Source organism: Drosophila mauritiana, chromosome 3R (assembly GCF_004382145.1).
Source record: "Drosophila mauritiana strain mau12 chromosome 3R, ASM438214v1, whole genome shotgun sequence".
NCBI classification, from domain to species: domain Eukaryota; kingdom Metazoa; phylum Arthropoda; class Insecta; order Diptera; family Drosophilidae; genus Drosophila; species Drosophila mauritiana.
The window spans coordinates 8,734,300-8,751,830 of record NC_046670.1 but is presented as its reverse complement, the minus strand read 5'-3'; the positions used below and the strand labels follow the sequence as shown (position 1 = coordinate 8,751,830).

The following is a 17,531-nucleotide window of genomic DNA, read 5'->3' as shown; positions in this document are numbered from 1 at the left end:
GGAATTAAAAACGCTTTTTTAGGTTTTATATGTGATACGATCTTTGGAACGATTAGAAAGTAATTTTCATCTCTCCGCCAAGATTGAATGCTTTAATATGGATATAACTATTCCCACTAGTTCAATAAACCGTTTTGAAATATAAAAGTTTTCAAAATATAGTATAGTATGGTAGTCTATATACCGGACATAAACTTAATCCTTCAAATACATAGTTCGACAATCTTCTTATTTCGTTCCCCAATCTTGTTGATATCTTATCCCCATATATCATATCATAGATCATATACCATACCATAATACCATTATTAATAGGTATGCGATAGTTTGTAACTGCAACGTAACGGGAACACAATCAGTTAATTTATATGATATCTCTTAATATGACTATTTTTTCATGATTCTATATTTGGGATATTTAGAACATATCCCCATTATAAACTATCTATTGAAAGAAATATCCTCATGATAAATAAAATTCAAATAAAAAATAATTCAATAGCAGGGTAACAATAAGATCAGCGTGCCATTAGAGTCCTTAAATCCGCTCTAAGAAGTGAGAGCCAGTAGAGGTGCCTGTCCCGTTCCCAGGACCCCATCATCCCGTCGTGCTCATCCGTTCCCAGAACATCTCGATCTGCTGGTAGCCGTGTGCCTGCGAAGCTGAAGACCAAAAACTGGACCCAGGCAGCTAGACCCAGTCAAAAAAAAAAAAATTGCAATGTAGGGGAGACCACACCCCGCTGAATGGAAAATCGTCGAATCGCTGGTACAGCGGAAAAGTCACACGCGCCAGCATGAAACGCACAGAGCGGCGGTCGCATGCGCCGTCCCGTTCGCACGGCGATAATGGCGGCCGACGGAGCGATGCGATTGGTCGCTGCCGGCGCTGCTGCTGCGCTGCCGCCTGCGCCGGTATAAAAGGACAATCATCGCCAGTAGCCGAGTCAATTAAGGCCAAAGACTCGAGCGGTGAGCGTGCGGCTCTACTCCCATATATATACATATATATATTCCACATCCCAACCGATAGAAAAGTAGCAACAGCAGCCCAGTTATGTGCTTGCCAAATGCAATTAACAACTGATTGATTTCGAAACTCAGCAGCGGTAATCGAGTTCAAAATCATCCAAATACACTAAATGGATTGAAAGTGTCGCAGTGGCAAAAGTGTTGTAGCTAGTTAGTGTCTTGTGTGCTAAGTGTGTGTGTTATTTGTGTGCGTTCCAAGGATTAGAGTCGCGGAGGAGAATGGAGCACGATAGCTTCGATGATCCCATTTTCGGGGAGTTCGGCGGCGGGCCACTCAATCCACTGGGCGCCAAGCCACTGATGCCCACCACAACGGCCATGCATCCCGTGATGCTGGGCAGTGTCCACGAGTTGTGCAGCCAACAGCCGCAGCATCAGCAGCAGCAACGATTGCCCGACTGCAACACCATACTGCCGAATGGCGGAGGAGGAGGAGCAGGCTCTGGCGGCGCTGGAGGATCGCCCAACTATGTGACCAAGCTGGATTTCGTCAACAAGATGGGCTGCTACTCGCCCAGCCAGAAGTACGAGTACATTAGTGCGCCGCAGAAGCTGGTGGAGCAGCAGCAGCAGCACCATCAACACCATCACCACTACACGGCCACGCCCCCGCCCAGCCACAATGGCATCCTGCTGCACAAGCAATCCTCCCAGCAGCAGCAGCAGCAGCAACAGCTGGTGGGCATCCTGGACTATCATCCGCTCAATGGCAAGCTGGACTACTCCTCGTCGCCCAAGGATCAGTACGAGCCGCAGCAGCTGCAGCATCTGTACGGCGGCAGTCCGCATCATCTGGACCATTTGGATCATGGCAGTGATGGCTTGCTCCAGGACTCCTCACCCGTCATGATCAACGGAGGATCCGCCGGGGGCAAGCTCAAGAAGCCCGATGAGATGTGCTCGCAGTTGGAGGCGAGTGGTGCTGGAGTTACTCCGCCGAGTAGTACCTCCACGGTGGTTAATGGCACCACCAATGGCACTGGCAACGCCAACTCCTCCTCCTCCGCCGTCGTTGGCATTCAGGGGGCGGCGGGCACAGCGGGGGGCGTGGCAGCTCCTGCAGCCAAAAAGGACGGAAGCAGCAGCAAGAAGAAGGGCGATCCCAATGGCATCAAGAAGAAGAAGACGAGGTAAGCTGTCAATTAATTTAACGACGGGAAATCAATGAAATTATGTGGCGCAAGATGATAGCACTTGCTATTTATGACCGTGACCACGGGGCGTATGAGTAATTTGGAGTAAGGACATTGCTAGCAACTCATACGGAATCCCGTGCAATCTGGGGGGCTAATTATCAGATAATGAGATCCCATAGCAGATAGATATATTTTCTAATATTCTAAAATATAGTTTCAGTTTAGAACTCTTTTTTAATACAAATAGATACTATAGATTGAATATTAGCTTTTTTTTATTTTTTCTGTACGAAACCCATTCAGACTTTCACCTAATCCTCGTTACTTTCAATTTTTCCCTTCAGAACCACCTTTACTGCCTACCAGCTGGAGGAGTTGGAGCGTGCCTTTGAACGTGCTCCGTATCCGGATGTTTTCGCCCGCGAGGAGCTGGCCATCAAGCTGAATCTGAGCGAATCCCGTGTGCAGGTGTGGTTCCAGAACCGACGCGCCAAGTGGCGCAAGCACGAGCCACCGCGCAAGACGGGCTACATCAAGACGAGCACGCCGCCGACGGCGACACTGAATCCCGGAACCCTAGCCCCACCATTCACCAGCTATCCGCAGACGACGACGGTCACGCCGCCGGGCAGCATGGACAGCTGGACCAGCTACCAGACGCCCTACGAGCTGACGCCCCAGTTCAGCCTGCTCTCGCCGGCGGCCAGTCCGTATGGCACCTATTCCGGCCAGTACGGTGCCTATGTGCACGAAAGCCAGCTCTTCCCGATGCGCCACTACGAGTACGGCAGTCCCACGCGCATGGAAATTGGCGCCACATCCGGTTCGGTGGCCGGAAACGGAGATGAGTCGGTGGCCAATGGCGGCAGCTATCAGACGGCGGAACTGCAGACCGCCCAGCAGCAGCAGCAGCAACTGGCCGACGGCACACTGGTCACCGTCCATGCCCACCAACAGCAGCAGCAGCAGCAACTCAATGGCAAGTACCTGAGCGCCGAGGAGGCCAAATACGTGCACCTGCAGTGCCATCAGAGTGGCGCTGGTTTGGAGCTGAGTCCCGGCGCCAGCTGTCACCTGGTGGAGGCGCAGGGCCAGCACTATGTGACCACGGCGACGGGAGGAGCTGCATCCGCGGGCGGCACCAGCAGCGATGACAACGACAGCGGCGGCATGCAGACTGTGATCAAGAGCGAGGAGGTCGGCCAGCAGCAGCAGCCGCAGCAGGCACAGAGCTACGTCCTGCCGCCTTTTTTGCACTGAGAGAAATGCTCACACACCGGCGACAGCAACAACATCAGCGACGCTGGGCCACGCCCATCAGCACGCCGAACGCCCGTTTCCGGCGGCCATTTTGAAGGGATGGGGGCGTGGAGTGTGCAGCATTTCCAACTGTGTTTCTCCGACTGAAAGTGGGGCTCCAGAAAAGCGGATTCCCAAAGATAAAGCCTCATAAGTAGTAGAATTCATCATCGGTTTACTTAAAACTAGTTGCATTCAAGAATTGGGGAGAGTCCAAAAATTTGATATTTAATTTGATAATATATTGTCTTTAGTACATATTTCCACTCCCTTGGAGTTTTTCTGGCCAGTCCCACGCAGTTTCTGGCCACTGTTTCCATATTGCCATAGGTTCCTTTTAGGTTTAATGACGCAAGTTGCAACAACAACGGAATCCACAAGTCTTGCCAAATCATAATGCGGTTACTCCAGTCTAAGTCTAGGTTAATCCAGGGCTAGGGGCTCTGCAACGAGAGCCCCGCCCCCAGAATGCATTCCAAATGTGCCTTACCAAAACACGGGTGACGAGTGACCTCCCTCCCACTGGGACACTTCGTTGCCCAACAAACTTAGTTTTAGTTATCCTACTCGTAGGCTAAGTTCCATTTGCTGTTGTGTAGTTAGACAATAAAGTGCTTTTTATATTGTATACTAGCTCATTTGGCTTTACAAATTTATTACTTACTAATTTTGTAAAACGGCTTGCAAATTTTGTTACGACTACATTCAATTTAGTTTAATTTCTAATTGTAAACAATTACATACACTAGGACACTTTGCAAATGTATATAATAGACGTTTAAATAAATCGTATTTTGTACCAATAATTGATCAGCTTCCAATTCAAAAAAGGAATAACATAAAAGACTAATAAAAAACATATGGTTATACACTTGTTCTTGGAGACAAGCATTAAAAGTAATATAGCAGATTCACAACAAAAGTAATCGGTGTGGAGCGACTTCAGATTCTTTGATAGAAATCAAAATCAATGCCAATGAGAACTGAGCAAGGAATCACAAATGGGATTTCAGGTACAGTACAGAAATAAGAAAATACTTTATGGACTCAATAGCAAAGCAAATAGTTCCTATTTTCACGTGGACTCAGTTCCCTGCTCCAAAACCGCCTGCCAATCGATGCCTTTGAAGAATGGATGAGCCTGCAATTGGTCGTAGTCCAAACGTAGCTCCGGCGAGAGCTGAAGCAATTGCTCCAGCAGATCCTTGACATGATCTGAAATCTCAAACGACTCACTAGGATACTGAACACAACCATAGAGGTCCAGTTGCCCCGGGTGCGTGACTTTGTAGGGCTGGAAAATAAGCAGATTGCTATTATCCAAACATTTTTAATCGAGTACTCGAAACTTACCACTCCCAGCAGGAGCTGATAGAGCACCACGCCGTAGCTCCACCAGTCCGAGCGGAAAGTGAGCGGTCTTTCTGGTGCCACAAAGTGATTAGCCACTGCCTCCAAGCTCAGCGCCTTGTGCACATAGTTGTCGTCCGAGGTTAGACCCTCGTTCTGGTAGAAATAGGTCAGCAGCAGCTGACCCTTGGCGCCCAGTAAGATGTTACCCATGTGCAGATCGCGCAGGATGACGCCCTTGCCGTGCAGACTGTGTATGGCGATGGCCAGTTCGCAAGCCCACTGACGCAGGCACTGCTCCGGAATGGGTTTATTTCGGATGCGATTTTGATCCACCTTTTTATTTCTTTTGGGTGTAACAACTCCCGCTTGCAAATTGCTCAGCGTGTTGGTTACGGACTTTAAAAGCTGCTGGGAGCTGCGAACCAAATCGCTGACGTCGCTGTCCGAAGTCAGAGGTTGCTCCTCTGTTTCCTTCTCCTCCGGCTCCGGCTGGTCCGAGGGAAAAAGCTCTCCATAATTGAAACTCTTACTACTCGTGGGCGTGTAGCTCTGCAGGTAATCGTACAACCTGCCGCCCTCCGCCTGCCGCAGTAGCAGGAAAATCTTCTGCTCCGACTGGAAGTAGGCCAGCAGTTGGACCATGTAAGACACCTGTTGGGGCAGAAAGATGCTCTGTGTCAGCGAGTGACTGGCCGGCTTCTCGACGCCCTTCATAATGGCAGCCGGCTGCTGGGATTTCGTCACACACTGCACCTGCATCACACGGTCCTGGAGAACCTGCAGCACCTTGTAGCGTGCCAACTGATTCCAGGGGCACTCCAAATGGGTCGCACTACCGTCGTCTGTCGTGTCCAGCGAGAGCTGGAACTGCAGCTTCTTCGTCGGACAGTCGTTGGCCAGGAAATTGGCGTGTATCTCCTCAGCCCGCGCCAAGTATTTGGCTATCTTCGCCTTGGCTATAAATCTGCGCTCCTCACTGCTATCCTGCTTGGCCCCATTGAGCAGCAGGTCCACACCATGCTTGTACCGCTCGTGGGCTTCGGCATACTCCAGGTTAACCTCCGCTTGGACGGCATGACTGAACTCTAGAGCCGCCTCATATATGTAGTCGCTGTCGTCGCTTTCTATGGAAGCCATGGGCGTCAGAAGGCGGAGATAATCCCTCTTTGGCGGCGCTACATCGGTCTTAGGCTCCTGTTTCGCTTCTAATTCGGTTTCAGTTTCTTTGGCCTGGGATTCATTGTTCGTTTGCTCCTTATCACAGCGCGGATCTAGAGGCGTGATGCCCCCCGCATCGTGTGGGTCATAGGGCAAGTCTAGTTTATCGCAAATGTCGGCTATGGCTCCAGCGCAAGTTCCTGTTTCCGAACCACCACCTCCGCAGCCATTGTCTTCCGTCTGCAGCCGCAGGGATCGCTCCACATATAGCTTCTTGAGCGGCGATCCGTTTGGCGATGGCGTCTCCTGGAAGAACTGCGTGAAGGTTGAGCACTTGTACAGCGCCGGATGCTGGGCTGCAAAGTCTAATAACTGCAGGATGTACTCCTTTCGCCGCTGGATGACAGCCGCATCGAATCGCTTGAAATATGTGCTATCTGTGGGCACGGGCAACTTGCCGGGTAGTTGGAGACTCTTGTGGCGCCGGCTAAGCTCGCGATGCAGCCGCTTGACATCGTGGAACCGTTTCCACACCACCAGGCAGGTCAGAGCCTGAGGTACCGACCTCGGGAAGACCTAAAAGTGGGTGAGGTTTACTATTTGGCAAGGTTCATCTGCCCCCCAAAAAACGACTTACAATCGAGGTGATTTTGTATATTGTGTAGCCGCCCTTGTGCTCCTGGGTGTCCGTGACGGTAAAGCTGTGGATCCAGCCGCCCAGGTTGAGACTCATTCTGGTGGCTGCTGCAAGACCTCGCGGTTTAGTTTCTAAACATATTTCCCATATCAAATGTCGTTTTTCCCCAACGTTTTTGCAACATTAAAGCTAGTGTGACCAAAGCAGACCAAAATAACCACTTCCGGACTTCGAAATTAAATATGTGCATTAAGTAGCTTATTTTTATAAATTAGAAATAAAATATTAAGCCATTAATAAATAACTGTTTTTAAACACTTTTATTAAAATTATAAAAACGGTCACACTTTAAAATTTAAAATTTATACTCCAATCGAAAACTATCGAAACTAACTATCGATAGGCTACAGTGCATATGGGTTATGTCATGACTACTAGCAATTTGAATTGCACAGAAAAGGTGGGAGTCTGTACTAATGACATTGCTTCATGTGTTGAAATAATGCAACATATAAAAAAAGCTATAGCTTTTTTAAATATGTCAATCTACTATTACATTTTAAAATTTCCGAATAATAGCTTAAATTTAACGGATTTTCGCAAGTAATATTTAAATAGCAATACAATCTAAATTGAAATTTATCCGATTTTACCACCATCGTCGGCGCATGCGCACGGTACGCGTGATGCGTTTTTAAGCCCGTCATTAGGCCATCGCCCATCAATTTTAGTGTTTCAACCGCCGCCCGATACGGTCACACCGCTCGAGAAGTAGAGAAAAAAGAAGGCGACGAATCACAGGCAGCAAGCAAAATCGACGCCGCACGTACCGGGAGCATTTAAATAATTTTTTCTGTGGATTAATTTAACCGAAAAGGCTTCAACACAATGACTGAGCGCGAGAACAATGTGTACAAGGCAAAGCTTGCCGAACAGGCCGAGCGCTACGACGGTGAGTAGTGATTCCGAAAAAAATGGTAGCAAAAATGGTAGAAAACGGTAGAAAAATGCGAGTAGGGAAAAAATTTTCTCGACTGAGGAGCGCCAACTTTTTTGGGGAGGGGTCGCCTGGGATTTTTTTTTGTCTTCCCGATCCATTGCGTCGTCGCGTGGTCGTTGAAAAGTCTAGAGCTCCGCTTTTCGTCCAAATTTGCCAATTGAAAGGTTTTTTCCAGAGAAAACGATGGAAATTTTCAATTTTCATCGCTATAGCTGCAGTCGAAGCGACGCAGCGTCGCGATGAGTAGTATTTCTTGCGAAAAGACGGGAGAAATACGGGAGATGGAGGAAACAGCAAGAAGAGGAAGAAGCCGAAGAAGAAGCAGAGCGTCGGAAGAACGAAAAGAGATGAATAGAGTGTAAAACCTGATTTTTACCGGCAAAAATTCGCGTGGTTTTGCACAAAAAGAGAAAGAAACGGAATTGCGTATTATAATTTACAGCAAATAGTTTGCTTTTCTTCCTCCGCTCTTTCTTTTTTGGAACTATATAGTATTAGTTTAGAAGGGGAAAATTTTGTGTATTTGGCGTTGCGAGCGAGGGCTGCGCGGCAGCTAGCATTTCATTTTCTTCCTTGGTTGCTAAGGGCTGTTTGCAGTTGTTTCCAGCTCGCGTTCTTTTTTCTTAGTAGTTGTCAAGGCGTAACTTTCTAGAAACGACACATTTTTCGGGGATTCTAGTTTGTTAAATACACTTATTCCACACCCAAAATCAATGATTGTGGGGCAGGGGTAGGGGGCAGTCCTCTCTCTCTCAGACCCCTCCACCTCCCTTTTCCACGAAATGTGCTTTTCATGCGCAGCAGCAGCGGCGTCGTCACCATGCCGTTGCTGCGAAAAATCGATGAATGAATCGATTGTGTCGCCGGCTGTCTCCCTCTCTCACTTTCTGCCTATTGCTTAATTCTTTATTTATGCAAATTAGTTGCCGCTAGTTGCAAGCAGTTATGCGGCCACTTGGCAACCCTGTCTGATAATGCGAAAAAAAGGAAATATAAAATTTTTCTCTGCTTCTTCTGTTACTCTCGCATTACTCATGCTTTTGCGCATGTATGCATGCGCGTGTGTGTGTGTTTGCACGGTGGTGTGAGTGTGCCGATGAGTGTCCGCCGGGCGGTTTTTATTGTTGCTTCTGCTGAAGCCTTTGCTTATATTTAATTAAAAATACTCCAATTAATTAAAAAGCCAGCTCAAAATGCAAATATAGTCGCAGTGGGAGGGGGATGGCAAATACGGCATTTGCAAAAAGCGCGCGCTTAACCAATTGCCATAAACGCTGCGTGCGCCAAAACGAGATGGCTAGTGTGTCAGAGTGTCGGCGACGCTGCACAGTGGCTGTAAAAAGTTAACAAACATTTGGCGATTCCTCCGTCTGCCGTTTCTTTTTGCTGCTGTACTTGGGCAGCGAATATAGCAACAATAATTGCAACAGTACTCTGCAACTAATTGCCTGCAAAACTGACAACATTAACGGGCGGTGGCGGCGGCAAAGAAGTCAATCAACTATTAGCACACACAAACAGGGCATACATACATACACCACTGGTGGGGATATTTGTGTCTGTATCACATGTTTGTCTTCTTATTTTCGCCCATCGGTGTGCGTTGGTGTGCAGCACTTGGCGTTGGCCTTGTCACACTCGGACATTTTGCGGTGGAGCTCATGCTGGAGCACCAACACCATTGCGCACGAAGAGAGAGAAAGAGCGCGGTGGAGAGCGAAGCGGAGCGGCGAAGCCGCCAGCCGGCAATGTCTGCGCCCCCAATCTGAACTTGCCTCGCCCTCTCCGCCCCTGATCTCCGCTCCTCTTCACACCACCGCTCCTCTTTTCTGCACACATTAACGTCAGCCTTTAAGTGTGCTTTCTCAGGTGCTGCCCCCTGCACCCCCGCCGCCATCCTCCGCTCCATGCTCTTTCCATCTTGCGCTCTCTGCGTTCTATCTACATTTTTTTCGAGGTCGCGCGCTGCTTTTTCCGTTGATGTTCGTTCTCGTCAATGTCGTCAATATGCGCAAAAGGCAGACAAAAAAAAAACTGAGTGGAAAAAGTAGCATACATACGGTTGATTGATGGGCGTTGGGTGGGGGTGGTGTTAGGTGTGTTTTGTTTGTTGCTCGCCTTTTTGCTCAAATTGCACCATTTTAGGCGCTGTTGTTGCTGCTTCCTTTGTCTAATTACACATTCTCTGCCCGCTGTAACGGTATGTGCGCATGTTTTTTCAGCTGCTGCGCCCTTATGCGACTCACACACACACACAAAAGCACGCGCACTCACACACACACATCCACACGAGCGCATGACACACCCACAGGCGTCTCATAAGGGAGGGGGTGGATCTCTGGGGGCGTGTTGGTAGTAGGGGGTGGAAAATCCTGCCCATTCCTTTTGCTCCCTATGTCGTCCTAATCTTTCATTCCAGCTCGCGTGACTTCTTTGTACTTCTGGGTGGTGGTGGTGGGTTGCCATTGCAGGGTTGTCGCCAGTTTATCAAATTCCAATACTTATTTCTTGGAAAAACAACGCATTTCAAATGACCATGCTCATCTTTGCAATCAACTTGTTTACGAAAAAGATTAATCATTTTTCATAAGAAAAATTATGAAAAATGCTTTGCAAATACAGTTCAACTGCTCAAGAATCTACTTAGAATGTATTCCTCCATACTATTTTCCCCAAAATTTCGTTGAAAATATCTACCTAGTTTTTTCATATTTGCTAGTATTTCGATAACTTTGCAATTTCTCCTGAACGTTCAGATGATTCGAGAAGTTTCCATACATTTCTTTTTACCACTTCGTGGTTCCGCAAATGATTTATCATGCCCGCGGGACTTGGGTCTTTATTTTTGGGACGCGTTTATTGATTTTCGCCTTGCTATATGTACATTATTTAGTGACTGGTCTGACGCGCATGTCTCATAATTGGTTGTGGATTACTTACTACTAAGCAACATGTGCTGTATACTTTTAAAGCAGCAAGGATACCAGCCACCCTCCACCGCCCAACTATGCTCCCCCCTTCTTTCCCCCCATACCCACTTTCTAGTTCATTTTTTATGCGTAACTCAGCAGCGCTGGCAAGCGTTGTAAAATGCGTGTGCACATCATACACATTGGTTTCAAGCAGCCCGCCAATGCGAACAACAATGTTTGAAGTTCAATAGCAGCCACAAATATTCGTGAATCATGCAACTTTATTGGCTATTTTTCACAAATACGTGCTACAACAAAAATCGCACTAATAAGCAGACAGTCGGCAAATGTCCCGATGCCTGTGTGTGTGTATGAGTGTGTGGGGGGGTGTTGGTGTGCGAAATACGTCAGCAGCTGACGGGCAGCGGGTGCGAGCGAGAGAGAGGGCAGACAGTGCAAGTCAGCAAACGCGCTACAATTACAATATTTTGTATAGTATAGCATAGCTCTGTATTGTTATCAACCAGATATGCCCGAGATAGTTAGCCTGCAACTGCTTTTGCCCAGACAGACAGCACTGCAATGATAATTTAGATGATTTGGCTCGGAAATATCTTACATTTCCTTTGGCCAGATATCAAAAACTAATCTTTTATAATTCCAAATACTAATCATATGCCCGAAAAGCATTTGAATGAACCTCGAAATATATTTCGACTTAAATTGACTGACTTGAAAAGGGAAGTGAAAGCGCCTAATGATATCAGCTCTTAACTTACTCACTTTAATTTGATATACGAACTCCTTGCTTGCTTCCGTGTTGAGTTCCGAACATGTGACTCATGACGCAGTTTTAGATGGTGATGCAGACGCAGATAGAGATGCCCGATGGGGCCGATAGGCTTGGGTGCAACAATGTGGCGGAAGCCGCCCTTATCACCGGCTGATTGGATTGCCCCATATTGGTATTGGTATGACAAAACCAGCTAAATCGGGCGTAGACGCAACGCCAACTTATGCATAAATATATGTGCATAACTTATATATCATCGCGGATTGGGCGTGTCGCCGATAAGAAATGGAAAATAGGTAGTCTAGACTGTCGCGGGGGGACAAGGACAAGCGGGAGGAAAGTCCAGATAACAAGCCTTCCATACCTTGGATAAATTTATCTACGCAAAATATATATAATGTATGTATACATATACGTTTGGTTTTCCAATTCAAATGTTTGCTTTTGTTCTAAATCTTAACATGATATATATGAAAGAAATTCAAAAGTTATATGAACAATCATATAAACATTTGTATTCTACGAAATTGTTGATAAAATAGCGTCTGATAGCATTGCTTAAATTACATCATAAAAACTACATCTTACTCACTCAAATGAAGTATTTGTTTTATGATGTATATTTTCCCTAGGAATTGCAGAATGAATATACATATATACATATATATATAATTTGGTTTGAGATGTTGCAGATAATTATTATAAACATCTTGTATACTAAAGACCACACCTTTCATTTGTTATGTCCTCATTTACAGAAATGGTGGAGGCCATGAAGAAGGTCGCCTCCATGGACGTAGAGCTGACCGTCGAGGAGCGAAATCTGCTGTCGGTGGCGTACAAGAATGTGATTGGAGCACGCCGTGCCTCGTGGCGCATCATCACCTCGATCGAACAGAAGGAGGAGAACAAGGGGGCCGAGGAGAAATTGGAGATGATCAAAACCTACCGCGGACAGGTGGAGAAGGAGCTGCGCGACATCTGCTCGGATATACTGAACGTGCTCGAGAAGCATCTCATTCCATGCGCCACATCCGGCGAAAGCAAAGTATTCTACTATAAGATGAAGGGCGACTACCATCGCTATCTGGCCGAGTTCGCCACCGGCTCGGACCGCAAGGATGCGGCAGAGAACTCGCTGATTGCCTACAAGGCGGCCAGCGATATTGCCATGAACGATCTGCCACCAACACACCCCATCCGCTTGGGCTTGGCATTGAACTTCTCGGTGAGTGATGATTGAAGAGACATGATGTCGTCTTATGTTTTCTATATATATATGTCCAAATCCTTGCAGGTGTTCTACTATGAGATTCTCAACTCGCCGGACCGCGCTTGCCGCTTGGCGAAAGCCGCTTTCGATGATGCCATTGCCGAGTTGGATACGCTGAGCGAAGAGAGCTACAAAGACTCGACACTCATCATGCAGCTGCTGCGCGACAACCTCACATTATGGACGTCCGATATGCAGGCAGAAGGTAAGTTGTAATATCACCCACTTGTTCGGCTCCGTTATTAAGTTCTAAATATTATACTAAGAAGTAGACCCCAACGCAGGTGATGGCGAGCCCAAAGAGCAAATCCAGGATGTTGAGGATCAGGACGTGTCGTAATTTAAGTAAACCCCCGCCCTTCCATTTAAAACACATTATATACCTTCTAAAGTAAATATAATACCATATAATATATATGCATACAACAACAACAAAATCAACAACAACAAAAGCAACCACAACAACACGACAGCAACTTCGAGAACAACAACATGGAACCAATGCGGCAACAACAACTTCCCGGCAACGACGACAACAATGGCAGTCGATTTACCACAACAGCAGCACCCGTATGTGAATCAACATATTTGCAACATGAAAACAACAAGCAAACCAGCAGGACCACAATTTGTCATCAACAATAAACAGCATGGAAAACAACAGCACAAAAACAGAAAAGAAAAAAAACAACAAACCAAGCAAAATGTTTGAAAATTGGGCGGCCTGGTGGGCGTGGCGCGGCTGTTGCTGCGGCCCAGAATCGAATCGCAACATAAAAAATTCGCGGTACTATTAAGTTGGCGTCGCTTCGCAAATTGACTCCTTAACGTTAGAAAACTGCAACATCAAGTCTACTACATTTGAATTTTTTGCATTCGAGAAACCAAGCATTTTATTATATTTGAATAAATATTATATTTAATTATGAGAAGCAAAAACGAAACAAATAAAATTCATTTAAACCACAAAACACATTAAAACGACACAAGCAGGAAAAGAACGAAAGTCGAAACACTAAACGAAAATTGAGTAACAATCACACGAGTAAATCACAAAGCAAATTTCATCGAGTTGGCATGCATTAATTTTTAAAACAAACTTTAAATACGACAGCAACACGTAAAATACAACTTTAATTTTAAGCCAATAATAAACGTGAGAACGAGGTAATAAAAACGAAAAACCATTTAATAAGCGCAAACGTAAAAGTAAAACATAAAGTCGAAAATGTAAGGAAAAAATACAGCAATTAATTTAAATTTAATACATGAATAAAACGTAAATGGAGTAAACGAAACGAAATGAGCAAACAGAATGAAAGACGCAAAAAGCTAAAAACTATATTAAATGAGAAAAAGGAATGTTAGTTAAGCGAAATTCAAAACGAATTCTTAAGCTTAAATTTGTATGTATGTAAGTGTACTGTTCAATAACACCGACACACCCGCACAGACTCACACACACACGCAGACAAACACACACCCACCACCCACACAGACACCCATATTACGCATACGAGCCGTTTGTTTTCTCTTAGCGTTTCCTTGCTCTCTCACACTCGCACTCATATTCACACTCACACACCCATGCATGGTCAAATCAAATGAAACGAAACCGAACAATCGAACGGGAATTTGGTGGATTTCTGTTTTTCGCCTTTCGTTTTGAGTTCTCCATCGCAATCGCAACAAATTTTCTTCATAATCTCTTACCTTGCGCAACAAAGAATCATATTAATAATATAGAAAAGTATTTGTAGTTGCTAAATACAAGAAACAAAAAGAATACAAAACAAAACAACGGTACATATATATACGTATATATATATATATATATATTGTATACATATATACTTGTATATTTTCTATGCCTACCACTTATGTAATTTGTAGAGATTTCGAACTTTTCGCCCCACCACCCAACTAACCATCTCTCCAGAGATTCCGATTCCAAAACTCCCCGACAGACCAGACAGTCCAAAACCACATTGATTTAGCCCAAAGTCAAGTAAACAAACCCACAGATTCTCCACAAGAACAACACCATCATCATCGGCAGTGTTATCTGTAGCGTGTTTGCGTGATTAGCGAAGGAAAATAGAATGATGAGCTAGCTGAGCAGCAGCTACTGGAGACTTTTCGCACGAGCTTATTCGCTGCTCTTTCGCATGGTCTTTGTTTTTCGCTTTTGGTTTTTTTTAATATATTTAATAAATGAGGAAAGAAGGCAGACTAATATTTTGCAGTCGCTGAATAGAAAAGGCCCGTGCAGAAAGTTAATTAAGCATAAATCAGCCGCGGCAGCAACAACAACAACAGCCACATTCTTGAACGTAACAACAACAGCAATACAATACAAGAAACCAGCAGCTAAAACTGACATTCGTATTCATTTCAAATAAAAATCAAAAAAACAAAACAACAATTGGGCATCACAATTTATTATTAATTGAGTTTTGGGGCTCGTGTTTTTATGGGCTTGTTTAAATGGTCACAGTCAATCATAGAAAGATTGAAAATGTAGAAAAGAAACGAAGGTTTCCCTATCAACACGCAGTTTCTCTATTAGTTTATTAGTTTTTTGGGAAGTCGCCCATTAATAACAATAAAACTAGTTTGTTTTACATTTTGACGGATTTATTTTAAGTGATCCTTTCAATCGTGCTTCTTTCTTGATTTGACGCATTCAGTATAATAGAGAAATTACCATTAGATATCCTAGTTTTTAACTGAAGTTTTCAATAAAGATTTGCAATGACATTTTCTGCTATCATTATCATTTGCTAATCAAGCATCATAACATCGAATCTAGATCAATTCCACATTAAGTTATTAATTAAGATTCATACCTGTCAAGTATTGATGCATCCAAAAGATGCGAGCTTAGAAAGCGCACTGCTGCTGCTCAGAACAGATATATGCCAAACTAAATTCTCTGGTCATCGGAAAATACAAGCAGGCAGGCACATAAAGCGACAACGCTTCTGCGTCAAATCAGAAGTGTCCACTTAAGCTGAATGCAGAGCTGGGACAGAAGCAACACGAAAAGTGGGTCTAGTGGCCATTGTTTTCAGCTTGGTGATGTGCACAATGGAAAAGCCGTGTGCATACAGATACAAATACTCAGATATCTATATTTGAAAATCTGGACAACAGCTGGAAGAGGCGAAGGTAAAGAAACAGCAAAGGGCCCGAATGCGGTTTAGTTGCGAAACGTTGCTCGAGTCTCGGAGATATGGCACTGCAGCTGCAAATTGAGAAGCTCAAAGGTTTGGACAACTACAAGGCCTGGTCGATGACGGTGCGGGCGTATCTGGAGTCGGAGGAACTCTGGACGGTGGTGGAGAATGGTCCCGAGAACAACGAGGAGGTGAGTGATGGTGGCGCCGCTTATGGCTACAGAAAACCCATGCCCATGCCATACTCCTTGCAGTCCCTGCTGAAGGACAAGCGAGCCAAGTTCTTGATTCTCTGCCTGATCGAGACCAAGTTGTGCCAATTCATGGTCAGCATCCGCACGGCTCGGGATCTGTGGAATTACTTGCGCACCCAGCACTCGCTGCGTTAAAGTAGAAATCAATATAGATCAGTTTCAGTCCATTGTATTACAAATATATGAATTACACTTCACATGCGTAGCGCTCTTCTCCTAGGCCTCCGGAAGTTCGATGACTACGGGCTGGTCCTCGGGATCCTCGTCTAGCAGGCCCTCGAATTCCCATCCCAACTTTTTCTCCAGCCGCTTGCTCAGCCGCTCAGCGCTGACACTTAAACCGCCCGCATGCAGATTGACCAGCAGTTCGCGTACATCTTTGTAGACGGTGTTATGCGGACCAGGCACCATCAGCTCCTCGGGCAGATGGGGCAGCTGGTGAGCCAAAACCTCGCTGTATTTCATGTACGTTAACTTGTGCTTTGTGACCGCCGTTTGCGAGTGAGCCAGCAAGCCCAAAAGCTTGCGCCAGTGGGCCAGAGACTCCACAGAGTAGCCCACTAGGAAAAATGCGTAGGCCAGCTGCAGTTCCTCAATGAGGCCGTCGGCCGTTTCAAAGCCTTCGAGCAGTTTGTCAATAGCATCGATGCAGTCCAAGGCGTGGCGGGAAACATCAGCGGGCAGGGCATCTTGTGGAACACGCAGGGGTACGGTAGTGAAGCGCGGAGCTGTTCCTTCCACGGGCTTAAGGTCCGGTAGGAGTTCGCTCTCATCTAGGAGCAGCCGAGCTGCAGCATTCCGGCGGCTTATGCTGCCAGTAGCGGCTCCTCCTCGCGGCCGATCTGCGTCCGGGCAGGATTGCAGTTCGATGTTTGTACGGATGGTCCCTTCTGTCGGACGGCAGCGATCCACGCAAGACTCCGTCACGCTGCCGGTGAGTTCCTTCCACTGGACCACGTAACGATAGTCGTACGGTGCCAGCACGCGCTCCAGTTGGGCTAGGTTTTTGCGGATTCGGTCTCGCTCCACTTCCGGTTCGGCAATCCTCCGCGGGCGCAGTTCCTCCACTTCGTGGTCCCACTCTCGTACGACAATCTCATTCGGATGGAAGAAGTGCACGAATCCAACACGTGGCGCTGCATCGCCGTAGGGACCACGGGAGGAGCACCATACGTAGTGGACTCCGGGTGGAATCATCTTGACGCCTCGGAAATCCGGACCAATGGTGTAGGCACACAGATCAATGCCGAATTCCGTGCCCTCGGGTACACCGGCGATGACCAGCACTCCGCCATCGGCCAGGAGGCGCAGGGCTAGCTGCGGATCCATTTTCATGCTGGAGTTGTCCTTGTTCATTGTGAAATATTGTTTGCTTGCAATTATTGGGAAAAAGAAAACAATTGCAAGTGCGGGCGTTTCAGATAGTTGCCAGATGTGACGGCTATATTTCGATAAGTTCTTTCTTGTGAGCGGTCTGGCAACACTAGACGAACCATTCTTTCAAG

At 46.2% G+C, this 17,531-nt stretch overlaps 5 protein-coding genes across 8 annotated transcripts; 3 read left to right on the top strand and 2 right to left on the bottom strand.

Annotated features, from left to right (window-relative positions):
- Positions 1–964: 964 nt before the first annotated feature.
- LOC117143811 (homeobox protein Hox-A3) lies at positions 965–4,095 on the top strand. The gene is made up of 2 exons (XM_033308657.1): positions 965–2,162; positions 2,513–4,095. The coding sequence occupies exons 1-2, from the start codon at positions 1,252–1,254 to the stop codon at positions 3,426–3,428; spliced, it is 1,827 nt and encodes a 608-aa protein (XP_033164548.1). The 5' UTR covers positions 965–1,251; the 3' UTR covers positions 3,429–4,095.
- Positions 4,011–6,811, bottom strand: LOC117143810 (ribosomal protein S6 kinase delta-1). Its single transcript, XM_033308656.1, has 3 exons — positions 6,616–6,811; positions 4,821–6,554; positions 4,011–4,761 (listed from the first exon to the last, which is right to left on the bottom strand). Exons 1-3 carry the CDS (start codon positions 6,709–6,711, stop codon positions 4,543–4,545), a joined length of 2,049 nt encoding a protein of 682 aa, XP_033164547.1. The 5' UTR covers positions 6,712–6,811; the 3' UTR covers positions 4,011–4,542.
- A 542-nt stretch (positions 6,812–7,353) lies between these two features.
- Positions 7,354–14,286, top strand: LOC117145415 (14-3-3 protein epsilon). 4 transcript variants are annotated; one of them, XM_033311059.1, is made up of 4 exons: positions 7,354–7,567; positions 12,079–12,548; positions 12,618–12,798; positions 12,866–14,286. In XM_033311059.1, the coding sequence occupies exons 1-4, from the start codon at positions 7,504–7,506 to the stop codon at positions 12,931–12,933; spliced, it is 783 nt and encodes a 260-aa protein (XP_033166950.1). In that variant the 5' UTR covers positions 7,354–7,503; the 3' UTR covers positions 12,934–14,286. The 4 variants fall into 4 exon arrangements, with proteins under 4 accessions (XP_033166950.1, XP_033166948.1, XP_033166951.1 ...); XM_033311057.1 differs by having other exon boundaries at positions 12,863–14,286; XM_033311060.1 differs by having other exon boundaries at positions 7,355–7,567; positions 12,878–14,286.
- A 735-nt stretch (positions 14,287–15,021) lies between these two features.
- On the bottom strand, positions 15,022–17,498 carry LOC117145414 (protein AAR2 homolog). The gene is made up of 2 exons (XM_033311055.1): positions 16,218–17,498; positions 15,022–16,152 (listed from the first exon to the last, which is right to left on the bottom strand). The coding sequence occupies exon 1, from the start codon at positions 17,380–17,382 to the stop codon at positions 16,243–16,245; it is 1,140 nt and encodes a 379-aa protein (XP_033166946.1). The 5' UTR covers positions 17,383–17,498; the 3' UTR covers positions 15,022–16,152; positions 16,218–16,242.
- On the top strand, positions 15,804–16,223 carry LOC117145416. The gene is made up of 2 exons (XM_033311061.1): positions 15,804–15,963; positions 16,027–16,223. The coding sequence occupies exons 1-2, from the start codon at positions 15,829–15,831 to the stop codon at positions 16,159–16,161; spliced, it is 270 nt and encodes an 89-aa protein (XP_033166952.1). The 5' UTR covers positions 15,804–15,828; the 3' UTR covers positions 16,162–16,223.
- Positions 17,499–17,531: the final 33 nt, after the last annotated feature.

What these genes read in the sequence shown, in the direction of transcription:
- LOC117143811 (XM_033308657.1), top strand. Translation starts at nt 1,252, where the DNA reads ATGGAGCACGATAGCTTCGATGATCCCATTTTCGGGGAGTTCGGCGGC. An exon ending in ATCAAGAAGAAGAAGACGAG is followed by an intron (nt 2,163 to 2,512) that starts GTAAGCTGTCAA and finishes TTTTCCCTTCAG; the next exon opens with AACCACCTTTACTGCCTACC.
- LOC117143810 (XM_033308656.1), bottom strand. Translation starts at nt 6,711, where the DNA reads ATGAGTCTCAACCTGGGCGGCTGGATCCACAGCTTTACCGTCACGGAC. An exon ending in TATACAAAATCACCTCGATT is followed by an intron (nt 6,555 to 6,615) that starts GTAAGTCGTTTT and finishes ACCCACTTTTAG; the next exon opens with GTCTTCCCGAGGTCGGTACC. An exon ending in ATCAGCTCCTGCTGGGAGTG is followed by an intron (nt 4,762 to 4,820) that starts GTAAGTTTCGAG and finishes CTTATTTTCCAG; the next exon opens with CCCTACAAAGTCACGCACCC.
- LOC117145415 (XM_033311056.1), top strand. Translation starts at nt 7,504, where the DNA reads ATGACTGAGCGCGAGAACAATGTGTACAAGGCAAAGCTTGCCGAACAG. An exon ending in GCTTGGCATTGAACTTCTCG is followed by an intron (nt 12,549 to 12,617) that starts GTGAGTGATGAT and finishes AAATCCTTGCAG; the next exon opens with GTGTTCTACTATGAGATTCT. An exon ending in GTCCGATATGCAGGCAGAAG is followed by an intron (nt 12,799 to 12,859) that starts GTAAGTTGTAAT and finishes TATTATACTAAG; the next exon opens with AAGTAGACCCCAACGCAGGT.
- LOC117145416 (XM_033311061.1), top strand. Translation starts at nt 15,829, where the DNA reads ATGGCACTGCAGCTGCAAATTGAGAAGCTCAAAGGTTTGGACAACTAC. An exon ending in GTCCCGAGAACAACGAGGAG is followed by an intron (nt 15,964 to 16,026) that starts GTGAGTGATGGT and finishes TACTCCTTGCAG; the next exon opens with TCCCTGCTGAAGGACAAGCG.
- LOC117145414 (XM_033311055.1), bottom strand. Translation starts at nt 17,382, where the DNA reads ATGAACAAGGACAACTCCAGCATGAAAATGGATCCGCAGCTAGCCCTG.